Source organism: Tauraco erythrolophus, chromosome 1 (assembly GCF_009769465.1).
Source record: "Tauraco erythrolophus isolate bTauEry1 chromosome 1, bTauEry1.pri, whole genome shotgun sequence".
Classification (NCBI taxonomy): Eukaryota; Metazoa; Chordata; class Aves; order Musophagiformes; family Musophagidae; genus Tauraco; species Tauraco erythrolophus.
The window spans coordinates 130726274-130746303 of NC_141465.1; the positions used below are offsets into that span (position 1 = coordinate 130726274).

The 20030-nt window shown below is 44.3% G+C and overlaps 1 protein-coding gene across 3 annotated transcripts; it reads right to left on the reverse strand.

The window, feature by feature from the left end:
* Nucleotides 1-302: 302 nt before the first annotated feature.
* On the reverse strand, nucleotides 303-11999 carry HIKESHI (heat shock protein nuclear import factor hikeshi). 3 transcript variants are annotated; one of them, XM_086622165.1, is made up of 6 exons: nucleotides 11904-11999; nucleotides 11322-11432; nucleotides 10828-11008; nucleotides 4576-4727; nucleotides 2833-2951; nucleotides 303-533 (listed from the first exon to the last, which is right to left on the reverse strand). In XM_086622165.1, the coding sequence occupies exons 1-6, from the start codon at nucleotides 11931-11933 to the stop codon at nucleotides 479-481; spliced, it is 648 nt and encodes a 215-aa protein (XP_086478291.1). In that variant the 5' UTR covers nucleotides 11934-11999; the 3' UTR covers nucleotides 303-478. The 3 variants fall into 3 exon arrangements, with proteins under 3 accessions (XP_086478291.1, XP_086478308.1, XP_086478301.1); XM_086622182.1 differs by lacking the exon at nucleotides 11322-11432 and having other exon boundaries at nucleotides 2833-2891; nucleotides 10828-11065; XM_086622175.1 differs by lacking the exon at nucleotides 11322-11432 and having other exon boundaries at nucleotides 10828-11065.
* Between the last annotated feature and the right edge of the window lie 8031 nt (nucleotides 12000-20030).

Consider the following 20030-nt stretch of genomic DNA (forward strand, 5'->3'; position numbering starts at 1 on the left):
AGGGGACAGGAACGGTGGCTGTCCACAAAGCTGGTGTAAGTACCGGCAGGAAAACCATCAGCACATTCTCAGTTGCCTGATCACCCTTCAGAATGAAGTAGAGATGGAAAAACTACGTTTATTTTGTTTACAACTAAACGCCCCAAAGGTCACACAGGTATGAAAAAGTGCTGCCACTTTTCCTCTTCTAATTTCTTCCACTTTAAACGCCGTTTCAAGAGAATATTTCTGCACATGCACATGGAACACCGTTTTCTTGTTGCAGCCAAGTACTACAATTAAAAAAAAAAAGCACAGACAAGGAGTTTTCACAGATTTTAATTTTAAATAATTTTCAAGAGCAATACAAAAATTACAAGTTTGTCTATTCAGACTAATCGTTTGGGTTTTTTTTCCCCTCATATTCTTCAGTAGAGTTACTTGCTGCATCTTTCAGGTAACACTGATTAGAAAGCGCTTCAGATGACACAATTTAAGCTTATGTTTTCCAGAAGAGAGGGTTCTGTGTCAGACGTCTCTGGAAGTTCTCATACCTAGGGAAAACAAACAAACAAACAAAAAACCAAGCTGCAAATAAAATGGCTTCGAAAATGATACAAATAATTTAGTGTACGTGGAAAACACTATACATCTACTCGACACCAGGAAGTGAGTAAATCCCAAATCCTCCTTTGTGATTCTGTATCAAGAATCCACAAGTCTCATTGTGAATTTTTTGACACACAACATGTATTTCTTTAAAGTGGTAACCCAGAGGATGCTCATTCAAGCTCAGTAAAATTGTAAGTGAATTAAAAGTGGCTGTTTTGTGCATACCATTTTTTGGGCTAGGAAATCAAAGTTTGGACAGGTAGAAGTGTGAATCTGAGGCTGCCAATCACCCTAGTAATCAGGCCAGGTATCTCACAGAATCACAGAATGGTTTGGGTTGGAAGGGACCTCAAAGATCATCTAGTTCCAACCCCCTGCCATGGGCAGGGACACCCTCCACTACACCAGGTTGCCCAAAGCCTCATCCAACCTGGCCCTGAACAATTCCAGGGATGGGGCATCCACAGCTTCTCTTGGCAACCTGTTCCAGTGCCTCACCAAGAGGTTCCAGTTTCTCACAGAAGAAACCCCAGGAAAACCAAACCAAGAAAACCTGGTGCCGTTCAGAGCTCCACTGTAATACTGGGAAAACCAAGTTAACACCACTGCTGCTGAATCCAGCCCAGCTGTCCCTGTACTGCCCCTTCAGTGCTGCTCCGCCCAGGAGGCACCAAATAATTCTAACTTCCACATTTTTTATATATGGTTTCAATAAAATCTAATGAGGAAAAGCAATTCTCTAACAGATAATGGGATCAGGTACGCACACATGCTGTCCTAATTTCACTTCCCATAGCAAACCACAAACAAACTGAACATCAGAATTCATTATTGACCTACAGTGAAGAAACAGGGAAAGTATAAAATTTGTGACTTTCTAAGAAAACCAAACAACGATGAACCAACAAAGAAACCTAAGCTCACAGGCTTTGAGCTACCAAAGCCCAAAAACCCCAAGCTGTAAGGTAGCAAAAAGTACTGCCAGTGAAACAAGGAAAACAAAACAAAATCTTCTCCTCCATCTCACAGTTCCTAACCCAAATCAAACGAGAAAAGACTCTAAAGGGTTTTAAACCCACTCAAATTAGAGAAAGGCTTATTTTTGAGTTAATTTCAAAGCCAAACTATGGAATTTCCATTGCAGCCAGCCCATTGCACAGACCTAAGACACTCTGCATATTACAAGCTATAATTAAACACATTATAATGACTCACAAACATACGGAGAGAGCCAAAACCTGTTGTTCTCCTGGGGCTGTGATCACATTAACAGGTTTCTACACACAAATGTGTTCGGCTTATTAGAGTTGTGCCTCACCTCACTGTTTTGAACAACAGCCACAAGCAAGTTCGGCATCATCCAGGCAATGTCCAGCCATTACTCTGCTTCTTTAGCCTGTCTTCCCTTTGGTTTCTCCCATCAGAGACCTTACCCACATATGTTTATGGAGTGTGTGGAGGTACCTTCTAAATAGAAGGCATCTGCACCAAGTTACACTCCCAAAGAAAATATATTGCTTACGTTAACTACTTGCATATTCATGAGATCGGTACTAACGATAAAACTGTACTCGGAGAGCCAAAAATACTGTTTTAAAAAGGGTTTAGGTTGATATGTAGAGGCTAAAGAAGGCTAAACTGATAAACTACAGGAAACAATTTTTGGGACATCTTAAAGGCCTGCCTGAAGTTCACAATGTATCTCCAGACTTCATGGGCTATCCCCATACACAGTTGTTTCTTAACCCAGTCCCTGGAAAACAACTCTCAAAGACTTGTGTGTTTGTGCTCAGGGGTGTTGGTGACAGAACCAGGCCAACTAGGAATGCAATTCCTCCACCTCTGCCATATTCTTCAGCAATGTAACCATGCTGGAACTATGCCTAGGCAGAGACCGAGCACCACAAGCAAGCACAAATTGACAAGTATCAGTGTGTTCTGTCTTCCCATGACTCCAGAGATTTGCATAATCAGCAACATTGAGCAAATCCACATATGTCAAGGGCGACATTTCTAGAAGCAAAAAAATTCCATAGGCTGTATAGCACTTTTCTAATAAAAAGCTGATATGAAGATGCTGACAAATAAATATTCTCTATTCTTGAGATACACAACAACAAACACTTTTAAATGTTTTTGCATCATCTCACTGAACAGCACGACAGCAGTTCAAGACTTAGAAGTGAGCTGATTTAATGCCTAGAAAAAAGAACGCTTGTTACTGGAGATCAGTGCCGTTACCATTTCAGAACTACGTTTGCAGGAATGAAAGCTTCAGAAGGATTTGGGGTCATCTGTGCCTGAGTAACAGCAAACGAGGAAGCAAAGTTATAGAAGTTATCCAACATCTTCTGAGTGAACTGAAATAGAAGAGAGACATTTTAAGTAAGTTCTTTTTCCTATTTGATTTTTTTGTGCAAAAGTCTAACAGATGCACAGCTCCTATATGAGGTAAAATTAGCATTGGCATCTAAAACACAATGGGAAAGTGGATATAGTAGGTCCAGGGATGTCCATTTTAAATTGATCAAAACATCCAACTCTTAGTCTTGCCCTCAGATCCATCCAGCATCCTGAAATCATTTTCAGAATCTTCACTTGCCCTTTCCCTGCCCAATTTCACCTAACTCGATAAACAGCTTTGGGAAGAACGTTTTCTTTTTGTGACAAAGAAGTGGTGCTGTGACAAGAGCTGTCCCTCTCCTCCAAATTAAACCATCAGAAGAACTGTAGACCACGCCAAAGCTGCTGTTCCAGCTCACTGCAAAACACTAGCTGTTAAACCAGCTGAAAATCTGCTTGTCAGACTCCATGACAGGGAAATTTCCTTTAGCTTTCCCCGCAGCAGGACTGCTATCCTGGCATCCTCTGCCACAAGATCTTGCTGGGGAAAACATGAAAAAGATGTACAGGAAGCTCCTAAACTGCAGGAATAAGGAAGGAAAAGAGTTAAAGAGAGGCTAAGAAACAGCAAGCCCTGTGTGCAGAGGATGAAGCTGAAGACATTACCAGCCAGTCTACAAATAAGCCCATGGTGCCTCCTTTCCCCTATTCTTTTTATCTAAAAGAATTATGCGTTGTTTGGGTGAGAGAACAAAATATTTTCACAAACAGTGAAACGATGGAGGAAAAAAGGGCATGGAACAATATATGTGCACTCTTGTGCTTCCCTCCACTTGTTCTGGCAAAAGGAGTGGAAGAAGTGATGTCCTAGAAACCAGAAACCTACCCTCAGCCTCTCTCCACCTGCATGCAAAACTCTGATTCTCTCACACTTTTTTCTATTTATCTTTTTTATAATATTACTATATATATATAGAAATTCAATCACAAAGCTTCATAACAAAAAATGTAGTAAGAGAGCAACTCCTTAACTTAGAGTGGCAACAGATGACTTTGCCTTAAAAAAAAATACTTTTATTGCTATAATGTAGCAGTTCCAAAGACATGACGGGAAGCATTAAAGAGGGCATGATTCTGAAGTTCTGCAGAACTACATCAGAAGGATTTCTCCAGGGCGAGTGGTACACTTGGATATTTACCCGCATCCATGCCCGTGTCTACCTTGACTTTTGAGTCATTTTTGACCATCCCTGCAAGTCTATGCACTGGAGTTCCAGCCCTACAAATCACCACAGATCCACTTTCTCTTACATGCATTTAGTCATAGGTGCTCCTGTCAGGAAGCATCATAAACATTTTTACAGTAGAGTGACAGAGGCACAAGTGAGTCTATTGGCCCAATTCCACTGGGCTTAAAACATCCAATCCTTTACAGGAGACTTAGTTTTCCAGTGTAAAAAAACAGTTGTTTCAAAATATCAAAGCACCCAGCCAGATGACTTGACAATGACTAAGTTGGTTACAATCCTACAGCCATCTATAGCAGTTTGGTTTTTTTTTTTTTTAATTAGTTTTTCAGAGGCTCAATTCTTAAAACTTTCAGAGTACAGAGAATTTCTGAAAACCAAATGTCCAAGCTACCTCTGTGAATGAATCTACCGATGACACCGCAGCACTTGCAACAGGGGTCTGTTGGGCCAGGTTCTCCAGCAGTTCCACTGAGATTCCAATCTGGGCCACCGTGGGCGTCTGAGGGAGGTTCATGGCACCGAAGGGGTGTTGACTTCCCTTCCCTGAAAGCACCACAAACAGGACGCATTAGATCTGGCACACAAGTAAAAACTGCGATACTCGAATTCCCGTGTTCCTTCTGTACAAGGTATTCCTCAACTCCCACCAGAGAGATCTCCCTATTTTCAGAAATATGGAAGATTCATGCAGTCCAAGCACAGGACAAGCACACACAAGTACAACAGATGAAACAGTGTGACAGGTACATTGAAAAACCACAGAAGATCTTAAGGAAATTTCTAAAAAGAGGAAAAACAACACTTTAAAGCTCCCGACGAAGTAAATGGATTCAAAAGAAAATATGATTTGCGAGTAGAAGACAGGAGAACCTTTCTCTATAGGAACCAAGCCTTTCATTCACATTGTAACAACTGCAGACAAACATGAAACGTGCAGCACTGCTGCACAGTTGTTTGATTCACTCAAACCAGGTGCCTGTGAACCTCTTTGTGCACCGAAAAACAGAGAACATCACCTCAAGATCACTCTGACTCGAAGCTGTCCCTGCAGAGGGCTGGGCAGCCCCAGGTCCCACCTGAACTGCTCAAAACCACCAACAGCAGAAAAGGCCACAGGAATGGCCATGGAACAGAAGGCCTCTGACGGGGCAAGAGCCACAGAGGAGACAATGAACCGGGCAGAAAAGCACCCCCAAACCACGTGCAACATCCCAGCCCTCTGCCATCACTTCTGACCTTTCTCAATTGAGCATGAACCAGTGTTTTCTGCCTCAGCTTCAGCCAGGGTCTCTGCAAACGACGACAGACACTTAGAGTCATTTAAATCACGCACGCCTCTTTTCCTTTACAGATGCCGACACACACAGGAAAAAGGTCTGGGAGACCACAACACCATTGCTATTAGTAAACAAATACTCCACCTAAGTTTGAGCAAATACAATTGACAAGCACCCTCTTGTGTGATGTTTCAGCAGCACTTTCTGGCCTCTTACTAGCAGGAGAAAGCAAAGCTAACCAAGAGCTGTCCTACAGACCAGTCAACACTATCTCGAGCTGCAAGAAAGGCTAACTGAAATCTAAAGTATCACCTGACTTAGTTCCATGGCCAAAAACTCAGCCAGCAAAAGCAGCACGAGTTTGAAAAGCTGAACTGAGGCTCAGGACAAGATCTCAGAAGCTGAACCATTCTTCTGTAGAGACACAAGGCGCTACACAAAGAACCATAGAATGGTTTGGGTTGGAAGGGACTTCAAAGATCATCTAGTTCCAACCCCCCTGCCATGGGCAGGGAAACCCTCCACTACATCAGGTTGCCCAAAGCCTCATCCAACCTGGCCTTGAACACTTCCAGGGATGGGGCAGCCACAACTTCTCTGGGCAACCTGTTCCAGTGCCTCACCACCCTCTGAGTGAAAAATTTCTTCCTTAGATCTAATCTAAATCTCCCCTCTTTCAGTTTAAATCCATTGCCCCTTGTCCTATCACTACACACCCTTGCAAAAAGTCCCTCTCCAGCTTTCCTGTAGACACTTTAAGGTACTGGAAGAACCCGTATGGAAAGCACATTCACAAACCCAGCAGCTTTTTCAACTGAAGACAAGTGTCACTCCTCACTCCAGATCCTACAACTGCAATACAGTGCTACATATACGAGTAAAGCACTCACTGTTAAGATGTTACTTTAACACAAGGCCAGTAAGAAGAGAGTTCCTCTCCTGAAGTGCTGTTTAGAAGCTCTTCTGAGAAATGTCACTGCTGTATGATCTCGACCTTTACTGTAGATAGAAGCTTGCTTGATAAAGGCAAAATTTATTAAAGTATTACAGAAAGAGAAAAGCTATTAGAACCCAAATATCACAGAAGTTCATTACTAAAAATCCTAATAGCAATAGAGCTGGCAGAAGTTTCACATCTTGTAACATTTTCCACTGGGAAGCTGGCATTTACAAGAAACATGTAACATCCTCAAGCAACAGGCTCCATCAGAATGTATGACTACTTTGGAAAGACACTGGTGATCTAAATAATAAAACACATCCATTCTGGTTCCATGGGAGTGCATGCAAAGTGACACTCTCTTGGAAAGATGTCTGCCTAAAATTAGGTGAGAGGAAAGCTTCTCCTGCCACCCTTGCACCGTTTGAAATACACTCCACGTGTTAATGCTTGGCTCTTGCAATTAGCATTCCAAACCTCACAAATACAGACAACACAACAGGTTAGTTGGCACTGAAACACGAGCTCGAACTTTCACATTCAGACTCCACTCTCCAATGTACCATGTCATAGCAGAGCAACTGCAGCCAGAAAAATATTTTTGCCAACCTTTCCTTCCCCTTCATCGAACCCTTGACACAAGATAGTGAGCCCTCACTACCTTCCAGCCCAACCACGCCAAAAGCCTTACCCATGTGTATGCCTCAAACGCAGACATTACCTTAGATGGTGTATTTCTAAGTGGAAAACAGGATCAGATGCGTCACTGTGTGCTGCACATCAGAAAAAGTCTGTCATGGAAAAGGCTATCCTGTAACTTTTATCCCACTTGTCAACACACCTTCAGTAAGGGTGCAAAATCCCAGCCCAAGGTTTGTTTTCTATTTCTACCACACTTTTAGGCACAACTGAAAAATAAAACCCCTTACAATTCCAAGACAAGGAGTATTTCTAAGCCCCTTCTTTCATAGAATCATAGAATGGTTTGGGTTGGAAGGGACCTCAAAGATCATCTAGTTCCAACCCCCCTGCCAAATTCTTTATGCACAGTCACACAAAATTCATCTACTCTCAATCAGTAAAACAACATGCAGTCAGAGAATATATAAGTGCATGCACTAGAGGAATACCAGCTGTTATTCTTCTCCAGATCTGAAAGTACAGACAAGCCAGTAACAGTGACAACTGCCAGCAATGGCATTCTTCTAAAGCTTGGTTCTCTAGGCCCAAAAAGCATCCCTGCAGCATAACTTCCTGCTTTGAAAAGGAAGGCCAGGAAAACATTCTGCTCACGTTTTCCAAAGCAACTTAGACACCACATTTGTGGCAAAAACCAGCAGAATCTACGTCTTGCCTTCCAAGAGCAGTCATGCTCTGCAAGGGCATCAGGACCCCAAGCAAAAAACTTGGAACTCTTCAGTCACACCATGAGAACTGACCACAACTCCTCGTGTTCAGTGATAAAGCTCACAGCAATCCTATTAGGAATGCCAGTGACCTTAATGAATGAATACAGCTCACACTACTGGTGCAGCTCCAACAGGCACCGAGGGATCTTACTACAACATCTGACCGCAGCTGCAGTTTGTTGCACAAGTGCAGAAATTGCACGATTCCAAGAGATCAGCTCAGCCTCTCTCACAAAGATACATTGCTACTTTATTCCTCTTGGCACTAAAGAAGCCACTCGGCTTTTTTAAGGCTAGACTGAAAGAATACTGTCATCCCACTGAGGAAACAACCAGAAAAATCCAAAACCTCACAAAACACACATTATTCAGCTTTTAGCACGAATTTTAACTACTAGTTTTGATGGGGAAGGGTTGGCGGGGGGGGGTAGAGGAGTTGATTTAATAATCTTATTTCCAGCAAACACGAAGACTGCATCTGAAGAGAAAGAAATATAATTCAGATTTAATGCTTATTGCAAAGATGGTCACTGTCTTATATGACAATTAACCTTCAAAGAGAAACATGGGATAATGCTGGACACTTTGGGCCTGTGACTCCTAGACTTATCAGTATCAGCAGATAAAAGACTTCACTTGCTAACTCAAGGGGTCAAAACAACAACCAAAAAATCAAACACCAAACCCCCACAAACTACACAATTTTTAGCCTAACGCCACAGCTTTTAAGAATGTGTAAAAGTTAGCAAGAAGAATAGAAAAACCTGCTTTTAGATACACTAAGTTTGTACTGAGACTACTAAGAAATACAAATCAATGAACTTTTCCTGATTATAGAGCTCTATTTTAGAGGGTACTATGACATTCCTGTGAGACATCTGCCAGACCCAATCGGGAAATATTCAAATAAGGCTACTGGAGTTTAAATAGCACCTGTAGACAAGGAAAAATTGTCCAGGTTTGTAATTCAGTCTCTGCTCCACAAATCACTCTCACGTTGAAGACTGCATTCCACAAAAGCAATTTCCCCTTTAGTTCATCTGTTGGGACAGCCTTCTGGTATCCCACTTGGAAACACCACAATCTTCACCTGCATTGGCTTTTCTAAGTGAGCATGGGACAGGAAGGAGAGAAGCAAAAAAACCCCAGGGCAACACCATTTCACCTGACCCTCACAGTCCAGAAGTCTCATACCACATCCCCAGGTACTGTATTCAACAGCCCAACCAGTCCTTACAAGGTGCAACACATCGCGAAACCTGCACAGTTCCAGGGCATTTCACACACTAAATGCAAACATAGGAGCTACAAATGACACATTTAACCTTTCCCAAAGTCTGTGTAATAAAACACTTCTGCTGGCTGCTGATGTCCACATGAGAAACATGCTGGCTGCCTTCAGCACACACCAAGAAACTCTGCTACGACCACTGCTTCACAGGGAGGTGACAAACAGCAACAAAAGTTTGTCCTCTCAACAAGAGATCAAACCTAAAACACAGATTTCAACAGTCAGTAATGTCTCTCCATGATTCCAGCTCTCTATATTCCCCCTCCGGTCTCCCATTTCCACAGCCTCATACTCCTCTCCACCATACAATTGTTTATGGTGATGGAAACTAAGGCTGTGTAGCTGACACCGACTCTACAGTCAGAGACACGCTGCAGACACCAACGGGAACAGTGGAGGTCTCTGTCGTTCAGATCAAGCACAGCACTGCCTCACGGCACTGCAAATGCATTCCAACATGTCACAGAGTTCTTCCTGGAGAGCAGCCCTTACTCGGAAACTACAGCTAATCCTGCAAAAAGCATCTGAAAATGTGTTTTCCTACAAAACTCTTTGAAAGTAGATATGATACAGTAAGTCTTTCAAGCACGAGACACATACAGCAAAAGAACCAGAGCTACGCTTTACTGTTTCACTGACAACACAACTTTGGAATATACAAAACCCACCTGCCACTAACCCTTCCTGTGGCTGTTATCTCTTCTGAAGAAGGCCCAAGTTTCTGAGGAACACATACAATCAGAATTCATTTTGCTCTCCATCTTGAGAACCCTTATCTCATGTCACGCTGCCATCCAGGGCTGATTCAAAAGCAAGCATGCCACGTTATGAATTAATATGTTTTATCACAGCAGCCTCAATGCTTACCTAAGCAGAGATTCATGTTAAGACTGTAGACTACGCTGAAGCCTATAAAAGATACGTACTACTTCACCATCAAAACACTTGAAGCTGTTTGACTGACATATCAGCCCCTTCAACAAGGCAAAGGCGTGCCGTTGGGGTACTTGGTCATTTTTATAATATGCATGGAAAAATCTCTATACATTTAGAAAAAACATCAAACCACCCACACCTACTTCACGGAGCACCAGCATTCTCTGGCTCCCATATGAGTCAGACTTGTCAGACTCAGATCGGTATCAGAACCACTAAAACATTTGGAAAGCTGCCTTCCCATGCCGACACCCTCTACTGGAGAATTATACAGTGCAACTGGCCCCAAATGGGAAGCGGCTGTCTGAAATCACTGCGTCAGACTTTGCTCACTACAAAACCTGTCTCTGTGCTACAAGGAATACTAACAGTATTCTAACAGAATACTAACAAGGAACAGCTAACAGTGGAAGCTGAAAGAAAACGTTGCAGGCATGCCTAGACAAACGCCTGAAAAAGCACGCTGTGGAAGTTACAGGGTCATTCTTCCTCAGGTTCTCTGTGCGGAAGCACCAGAACACGTGCCAAGCCTGCTCAAAGGAATCTCCAGATCAACACCACACACAAGAGAAGACAAGCGAGAAATTTCGCTAGGAGCATTAACATACAGACAGACTTCATAAAGCTGACAGAGAGCTTCTAGTACCACACGGGCTAGGGGCTACCTAAAAACACCCAGAGCTCTGCCTTTCCAAGCAGCTTTTTGTTCAAATCCGCCTTCAAACATTTATCCCCTTACGCATGCAGGAACACAACTGTTTCACCAACTGCTACATTCTACCAGTCTCACCAGATTTCAAACCAGAAATTTTGAAGATGGCACTTGGCTTCTCATTAGTGACAAATCCCAGCAGCTGCCACACTGCCATCCCACTCTGATCCGGGTAACAAAAATAGACAGATCCTCCCATTCCTTCTGGAAATGGTATAGTTCCCAGCATGAAGACCACTACATGGTTGATATTTTCATAGTCCGGTAAATCAAATACAAATTTGTCTTCAGCCACTTGTTGGGGAGCTGCTTGTACCTAAAGAGAACAAAACCTTTATTAGTATTACTATGTTTTTCACTTTTGACTGTAACTGTGGATTTCCTTTTACAGAAACACACCTAAAGTGGAACATAACAAAAAGTGAGGAACGTACCAACCTAAATAGCAAATAGCCAGATAAAAAATCAAACACAGCAGAAGAACAACTGCAAAAAATATTACTGAAAAGGCACAACACTCTTGTTCTACCTGCACTGAACATATATCCCACCCGGGACTACAGGATCAGAATACCTTCGCTGCCCATGTGCGTAGGAGGAAAATAAGGTGCAGAAGAGGTTGCCAAGTCTATAAGCAGTGGCTGTTGACCACCTGGCTGGCACAACCCCAGGATCATGGAAACCTGTTCACATAGGAAATACAATAGACCTTGAGACAGGCAATAGAAGGATGGCGAGACGCCAGAGCAAAAGACACCCTCCTCTTTACCCGAGAGGCCACATCCTCGCGGCCAACGCACAATCTAGCCTTAAAAAGCTTCTCTCAAGCTCCCAGCTCGTCTCTGAGGAGCCCGACCTTCTCCAGCAACAGAGGAGATGGCGGCTGTCTCCCGCAAACGGGGCTCTGCAGCGCAGAGCCGAGGGGTGGGAGCCGGCTGGGGCGCGGGAGCCGGCCGGGGCGCCGGGCGGGAGCCGGGTGGGAGGCAGGAGCCGGCCGAGGCTCCGGGCAGGAGCCGGCCGGGGCACCGCGCCGGCGTGACGAGGCGCCGGGTCCCTCCGCCCGGCCCCCGGCGAGGGAAGGGCGCGGCCCGCGGCGGCCCCGGCCCGGCCCCGAGCGGGTTGAGGGCCCCGCCCGCGGCCCGGGCAGCGCTCACCAGCCTGCCCGCCACCAGGCAGCCGAACATGGCGACGGCGCCCAAACCCCCTCAGACGCTTCGGTGCTCCAGAGCCTCCATGAGCGCCGTCTCCCGGAAAACAACACGCCCCCATTCACCCCGGCGGCCGTCGAGTCACTTCCGGAGCGCGGCCATCGGGGCTGAGAGCGGCCAGCGGACTACAACTCCCGTGGTGCACCGCGCGGGCGCGCACCGGCGGTGGTGCGCGGGGCGGAGCGGGGCATGACGGGAGGTGTAGTTCGCGTTTGCAGGATTAAAACGTGACTGATTTGCTCCGAGTCCTGAAGAGCAGAGGAAATTTTGTATCTCCTGTACCTGGAAATTAAAGTCAATCTTGCTACGGAAGTGAAAGGCTAGATCCAAAGTGTTTACATCCAGATAAAACTGGCTGAAGCGATTAGGAAGAAACAAAATTCACATTCGAAAATGAAAGAGAGAAAAAATGGAAAAGTTAATCAGGAAAACTACCTGATTAAACACGCTTACATACTGAGAGACAACTGCTGTAATAGGATACGGTGCTGCATTGCTGAGACACTGTGTTTGTCCTCATGGATACAGTTCAGACTCTGGAAGTTGACACTGAAGAAGCGTGCACACCACGTGTATTTACTGATCAGTTTATGCGTGTAAACTGATCTTCAGCGTCATTCCAGAGTACCTACCGTGAGACTGCAGTTGGTGCACAACCCTCCTTGCTTCAGCAGCAGCTCCCACCAGCCAGATTTCCAAGCCTACATCCAACCTTCCAAAGGCAACGTAACAGCCTGCAAGATGGTGGGACAGCCGGGTTAACAGCACGGATGAACGCAGAGGCACAAACAGAAACAAGTCTGGTTTTACAAGCACAAACCTAAAGGCAGTCTTTGCTATGCCATCGCCCCTTTCCTCCTGCCGACATTTCTCAGCATCTTCCAACTTCTGCAAAAACAGAGAAAGGTCATGACAGCAACAGGAGACTTTAGACTTCGATGTGCTGTGGCAGGGGAAGGGGACTGGAAACCTCCGTTTGCGTTTCACAGACATTTGTGCAGCTGAGAGGTGACACACATCAGAGCTTGTGCTCTGCACCAGATTAAAAGGAAGAATCTTATAGTGGGTGAAAACATCCGCTTGCTCCCCTTGGGATCAGTCCTCTTTTCTGTCTCAGCCTCAGGTTTCCTTTCCAGACCCGCCTGCAGTCCTGAGAAGCCTCTGTGCACTTTTGGTTTGTTTGTCCAGTCCTCCCCTATTTTCCTAAGAGTGTCACCCTGCAGGGTCTTGTTAACCTCTATCCACAACCATTTCCAGAAGGAAGGGGAGGATGTTTGGAGTGATGGTGTTTGTTATCCCAAATAACCGTTATGCATGATGGAGCCCTGCTTTCCTGGAGATGGCTGAACACCTGCCTGCCCATGGGAAGCAGTGAAGGAATTCCTTGTTTTGCTTTGCTTGTGTGTACGGCTTTTGCTTTAATTTAATTAAATTGTCTTTGATGATATTATTGTCTTTAATGAGATATGAACAAGACTGAAGTGAAGAATGTAAGATACAACCCTAGATCCTGCACATCACCTCTTATATTTTCTCTTGCAAGGAATTAGTTAATTCTTTGACTTTGCAATGCTGTAATAATATGATCAATAATATGCCTTATTGCTATTTACCACTGATGACCAACAATGAACTTTTTGTATAAGCATATATTCTGTAGGATTTCCATGACAATTATGTTTAAATAAAACAAATTTCAAATTTTCGATTGATATCCACCTTCTCGTGACAGGCAATAAAATACTGAGTGAGCAGAGTGTAAACTTTGGAGAGGTGAGAAAGGAGACAAGGACTGAGTTTCAATATCTGTTTAGAGGGCAGTTCTCTCCCAAGTTAATGCAATAAATGTTAAACTGCACCCAAGTTCTTTTGGTTGAAGGAAGCTCCTGTGCTTCATTGCTTGTCCTCTCCTCGGTATCAGAGCACAGGTTGTCTGAGCTAGATGGAAACAAAACATTCCTCAGTTTGAGTGGGAACAGTGTTCTGCACTTTCTATAGACGCCATTCTTTTAAATCTTACTGTTCTGTTTCTTCTGCTGTTTATACTTTGATTTTAATCACACCTGTTTTAGTATTTCTGTTACAAATCTCTGTACAAGTTCCCCTTTTTTACTGTGCCAATGTGCTGCTCTGGGCTCTGAATCCGTGATTAGACTCATCCCTGTAGGGATGTTGGTATCTTTCCTGCAGCCAGGCTCAGCCCTGGTGGACAGCTTCCACTGTTGGACGGGGTCCTCAGCCATCCCACCACAGCCTTGCCAGGCCCAGGGCACTGCAGCTGTGGCTCATGGTAGAGACCTGTCACTGGGGAGGCTCCCGGGGTTGCTTTTGTTGCCCACTTTGCTGTAGTAGAGTTATCAGCAAGGGTGGTGCTGCCTTTCCAAATGCTAAAAACTTAAAAAATACAAAATAAAGACCCTGGTGCCTGCTACCAGATGGAGTAACCAACCTGTGCCTTGCGATGTGTTTATGTGTGGGAATTATGAGAGCAAGATCTATTAAAAATCCTGGTGCTAGCCCACTGTATGGCATAATGGAATAAGTACTTCTGTCTGATTCACCTCTTGGATTTAGCAAGAAGCCCAGGTGCAACAAGCGTTGAGGCAGTAGTGCGGAACTGCCCAAGTCCCAGGCCTCATTTTGGATATGAACCTTTGCAAGTGAGTTCTCCACTTGGCAGGTGCTTTTCCAGCTGGCCCTGATAAACTGGAATGAAAGGAAGTGTTTTAAAGCTGGAGATGTTGCAAATCAGCGGAGGGTGGCCAAGCTCTGCGGTGCAGTCACTGAGGCACAACGAGAAATCTGCTGATTAGGCACGAGCTCATCTCACATTGACAATTTGCTCTGAGATTACACCATGTCTGAAAGGTGCAGGACAACCCTATCATGCTGGATCTCAGGAGGGCTCTCATGTACTCTTGCTGAGGCGTGAGTTTTATTTTTTATTAATTTAAACCTAATTCTTTAGTATTTGCCTAAAACTTGTTAAGCTTTCTGAGCAAGGACAGAGCAGAGCTATTGCTACCCACCCTGCCAAAAACTAACCTCAGCCCGGCTATGATGTTGCCCTAGAAGGTACTTGTGACACTTTGATCTCCACTTGAGCCCTGACTAAGATCCGTGGCTTAGTGCCATTCAGGTAAAAGAAGGTCGTACGGAGCAGGCGCGTTCCCTGTGTGCAAGAGTGAAGGTATGAACAGATGGCACAACGCAGGAAACAGTTATGGGTGGAGAACCTCTAGGAAGAAGGAAGCTGTTCCTGGGTAGGACTAAGAAGAAGAAACCCCATGCGAGTTGAGTCCAGACTGATACAAAGCTTCACCCATACAATGGTGGGTGGTGTGCCAGAATACGTACTGGGATCCCACCTGAACACGGAGACCAGCAGCATCTACAGGTATCTGAATGTGGAAGCAGTGAGGTGTGAATGCTGGATGAGCAAGAGCTGTGAAAAGTAGCTTTCTTCCTGAATAAAGAGTAATTTTCTTGTACTTTGAGGTCGGTCTTTTCAAATTGGTCACAGTTGCAAAAGCAACAATAGTTTGTAAGACTGGTGGTGTAGGTTTTTTTTTGTAGTTCCCCTTTCATCCTTCTCTGAATACTTTTTTCTCTTGGTTTGCCAGTGTATTTTTCTGCTGTCTGCCTAGTCTCCAGGCCATTAATGAGTTCATGAACCTATGTCACATCCCTTTTCACTAACATGTTTTCCAGCCTGAAGAGTCCTAGTCTATGTAGTCATTCATTGTCCAGAAGTTGTTCCATATTTTTGATCATTCTTGTCATTTCTTGGTCACAAGGATGTTGAGGCTTTGCATCTGCTTTTCCAGGGTCAGAGATTTTTTCCCCTCCACTGCTCTGCAAGAGAGGAAGGAACTGAAAAGAATTTCTTCTCAAGTTTCACAGTGTTTCAGGCAGCTGTAACTGCCCAACAATGTATCTGCCAGATCTAGGCTGGGCAAGCTGCCTGTGGTCCATCTCCCCCAGATTCACTGCAGAGGAGCAGTCAGCCCTATAGCCAGTTCTAGCTATCAGCACCCAGACAGGCACTAGCCAGATCTGCCCACAGGTGGGTGTCTGTCCCATTTTGGGAAGGTGGTAAAGGTCTCTTTGATGGCCACGTGAGATCAGATGATATTGCAGAATGGACTCTTGATCTGTTCCCCTGACTTAACATGCCTGGGACATTTCAAGAATTTCTTCCTCTTTACAGCTGATGTATCTCAGAGCTCTGCTTCTTGAGAGCTTGGATGAGGTTGTGTAGAAGCACTTGGGTGCCAGCAGGTATTAGGGCTGAGGGCATTTGAGGTCATGGAAATGTGTGATAGGAAGGATACGGTTATGTAACAGTGAAGAAGGAGCTGCCTCATGAGATAGAGGAGGAACAAGGCTAAACGGAGCACGCAGGAATGCGGTGTTGAGTGGTCTGGGGTCAGTGACTCTAAGGTCATTTCAGAAAGAGTTTTTAATCATCTTTCTGCTGGGCAGTCGCCTGTATTTGCTGTGCTGCTGCTTTCCTTGGTGCTGTTGACCGAGTGGTATTAATCTTCACCCTTTAGGAGCCAGTGAACATTTTGTTTACAGAAATAGTTATCAGGAAAAATTAGCAGATAAATCTGCAGAGGTTGAATATTTACATTGAGGGTGATGAGGCACTGGAACATGTTGCCCAGAGAAGTTGTGGATGCCCCATCCCTGGAAGTGTTCAAGGCCAGGTTGGACGATGCTTTGAGCAACCTGGTGTAGTGGAAGGTGTCCCTGCCCATGGTAGGGGGGTTGGAACTAGATGATCTTTGGGATCCCTTCCAACCCAAACCATTCTATGATTCTGTGATGCTACGAGACTGAAAGAGCCAAAGTGTCCAACTTAACTGCAGACTAGCCATGTTCTTTTGGGTCCGTTCGAATAACTGTGTAAAGCAATCAAAGTCCAGAGACAGTGAACACAGGTGAAATTAGTGGCACTGTTTACTATATTAGAAGTTTTATATATTAAAATATTTTAATTTGACGTTATCACAATCTTTCCTTGACTGGTTCTCAACTTTTCCAAACTTTACTCTTAGGACTAAAGTTCTTTTCACTAAATGCCTACCTTAGGTTATTTTTTTTTTTTTTTTACTTGTGAAAGTTTCAGCCAGAATATTTCAGTTGTTTCCAAGACACAGGTCAAAAATCATGTTGTTTTGCTCAAGATAAAAAAAAAACCCACCAACGTTCGACCTATTCTTTCAGAAGCCCTAATCCCCTCATGTTGTAAAGGAGGGCCTTGCAATTTGGTGGCAGGTAGCTGTGAGTCAGAAATGATGCCATGACAATAAGCTCACCTGTGTTTTTGTGTGAAATATTTGAACAACCCCAGTTTGTACGTGCTCAGGAAAAATTTGGATAGCACCGCAGGCTCCATCCATGCTGAACAGGTCTCACCGGGGGCTGCAGAAGTTCCTCTGTAGCCACCTCTAAGTTGAGCACCAAGCCAAGAAGGGAGTACTGAGGCTTTCTCACCTAACTTAACAACCCAAAGGAAGTACCTAAATTAAAAATATGGTTTACTTCTGTTCTTTCTAGGTAGTGGTTCCTCTAAGACGAAGAGTTTTCAGTAACTACAGAAGACATCTTGGCAGTACAGCCTTCTAAATGAGGAGCCCCATTTAACACTGGATTTTAAGTGGGATGAATCCAATAATTTCTGCAGGTCTCGGTGCTGGTGTTTAGGTGTGATGCGAGGTACCAGAGGAGAAAAAAGGAATAGTGAGACTGGGGGAAGCTATAAGGGCATTAAGTTGCAGCGAGGGGCAGGAAGGACTGAGAATATAGTTTATTTTTTAGTCGTGCTGCTTTTTTGAGGTTTGAGAATCAGTTTTGAAACCCTCTGGGCACCTGAAAGAGATGATCACTGGTCTTACAGTGGTAAAAAAAAAATCCTGGCTTACTGCCCTTGCATGATATTTTATTTTCCGGTGACAGAAATCGGTGTCTGCTCTGTGACTTTCATTTCACTTAGCAACAACCTTGAAGCCTTTTTCAGGACAGTGATATCTGACAGCACCTGAGTATGGTGCAGTGAAAGATTTAGCAATGACAGAAGGGATTAATTGTAGGAGAATATAGGAGATTGTGCAATTTCTGTCTGTTCCTCAGATGGCTTTTTGGGACCCAAAAACAGTTTATATTTTCAAGTGAGTGGCACTTTGTCTCCAGCAGATGGTGATAAAATACCGAGGTTTGGCCTGTTAAAAACCAACTGTTCATGTCAGAAGTTGGGACTGGCTCTGATTGTATCTCCGGGGAAAAACTGTTCAATTCAGTTTAAACCATAACTGGGATGAAACAGTTTATAAATGTATTAATGACATATAATTAACTGGCAACCGGACGGCTATACATTCATGACCAAAATGGTGATAGAACAGATAAACTGTAGTGCTAGAACATTCACAGAATGTTACTAAAGCTCCGGACACTTTTCTGCAACTAATCCCAAGAAGTTTGAGTCCCTATCTTACCACACACACGTGTACCCACCACACCCCAACGTTTGGGCTAAAAGCAAACCAACCTTTTCTAGGTGTGCTATCCCAGTGCTTAGCGTTCCATCTGCATTTAGAATTTAAAATCAACTTCACAGCAAAATTCTGTTTTGTAGATAACTCTGTAAGGATTTTTTTGAAGACATCTCTATTTGGTTATGTAAAATCCTCTAAGTCACACAACCCTGTTGGAGTTCTATGCTGTCTCAGTGTCACTCCAAGCACGGCTTTCCTTAAACACTTCAAACAGCCAAGTCTGGCTTCCTCAAAATTATTAACATCAGTTTAGTTCTATTTCATCTAAAGATGCTCTGTCGCCTTCCTGTATACATGAATAAAAACTAGTATACAGATGCTTAAGGAAAAAGTTTGGATTGATTTACACCATAAGCAAGGTGCTCATTCTCTCGACTTTTTTGATGGGTGACAATGAATCCTCTCTTTTTCTAGTTGCAGGTAGAAAGAAGAAACAGACATGCCCAGTCTATTTATATATGGCTGTGTGGCTGCTGTCATTGCCACAATTTTGAGTTTTTTGACAATGAGATGGCTTGCTGGTGCCAGATAGGATTCACCTTTCTCGAAGGGGGAATAGGGTCTTTGTTCATGAGCTAGTGGGGTTCATTGTCAGGGTTTTAAACTCCCCCTTCAAAGGAGGAGGGGGATAACATCAGGCTTGCCTGTGACAAGCTGAGAACACCTGAAAAGCAGCAGAAAGGAATTCCAGCCACTCCAACCAGAAAGTCAGCTTCACTGCGGGCCCAACTTAAATGCCTCTATGCAAACGCACGTAGCATGGGGAATAAACAAGAGGAGTTAGAGATGTGGGTGCGCCTGCAGGGCTGTGATCCTATTGACATTATGGAGACATGGTGGAATGAATCCTATGACTGGAGTGTCAGAATGGAAGGATACAGGCTCTTTAGGAAGGACAGGCAGGGGAGACAAGGAGGAGGTGTCACCCTCTATGTCAATGACCAGCTGGAGTGCATGGAGCTGCACCTGGGGGTGGATGACGAGCAGACTGGGAGCGTACAGGTCAGGATTCAAGGGAGGGCAGGGACAGGTGCCATTATAGTGGGGGTCTGCTACAGGCCACCTAACCAGGAAGACCGAGCTGATCAAGCTGGTCAAGACAAGGCCATGATGGTCCCCCAACAGAAGCATTCACAAGATCCAGCAGATCTTATATGCCTGAAATCCTCAGATATATCCAAAGATGGGCACAGCATGGCTCTTTCTCAGTGCATAAAACTGCTTCTCTAGGAGCAGGTTTTTTCTACCTTGTGTGCTATTGAAGTTGCTATTCAGAGGGCAGAATTGCCCTGTTTTTCTTGCTGTTCTGAAAAGAACGAATAAGAAATTCTACACCAGGATGGCTGTGTTCACTGTCAGAGCCAGAGCAAGGTGGGGGGAATGTGCAACTACTTGAAGGTGAGGCGTGAACCGATCTTGAGGGTTTGTCCACAGAGTTGCAAGTGGTTGACTTCGCCTGTGTTAGTCTGACATTGAGCTTGACATTGAGACATCATAGATGACCATTTCT

What these genes read in the sequence shown, in the direction of transcription:
- HIKESHI (XM_086622165.1), bottom strand. Translation starts at nt 11,933, where the DNA reads ATGTTCGGCTGCCTGGTGGCGGGCAGGCTG. An exon ending in CGCACATGGGCAGCGAAGGT is followed by an intron (nt 11,009 to 11,321) that starts ATTCTGATCCTG and finishes GATTTACCGGAC; the next exon opens with TATGAAAATATCAACCATGT. An exon ending in AATTTCTGGTTTGAAATCTG is followed by an intron (nt 4,728 to 10,827) that starts GTGAGACTGGTA and finishes TGGTGCTTTCAG; the next exon opens with GGAAGGGAAGTCAACACCCC.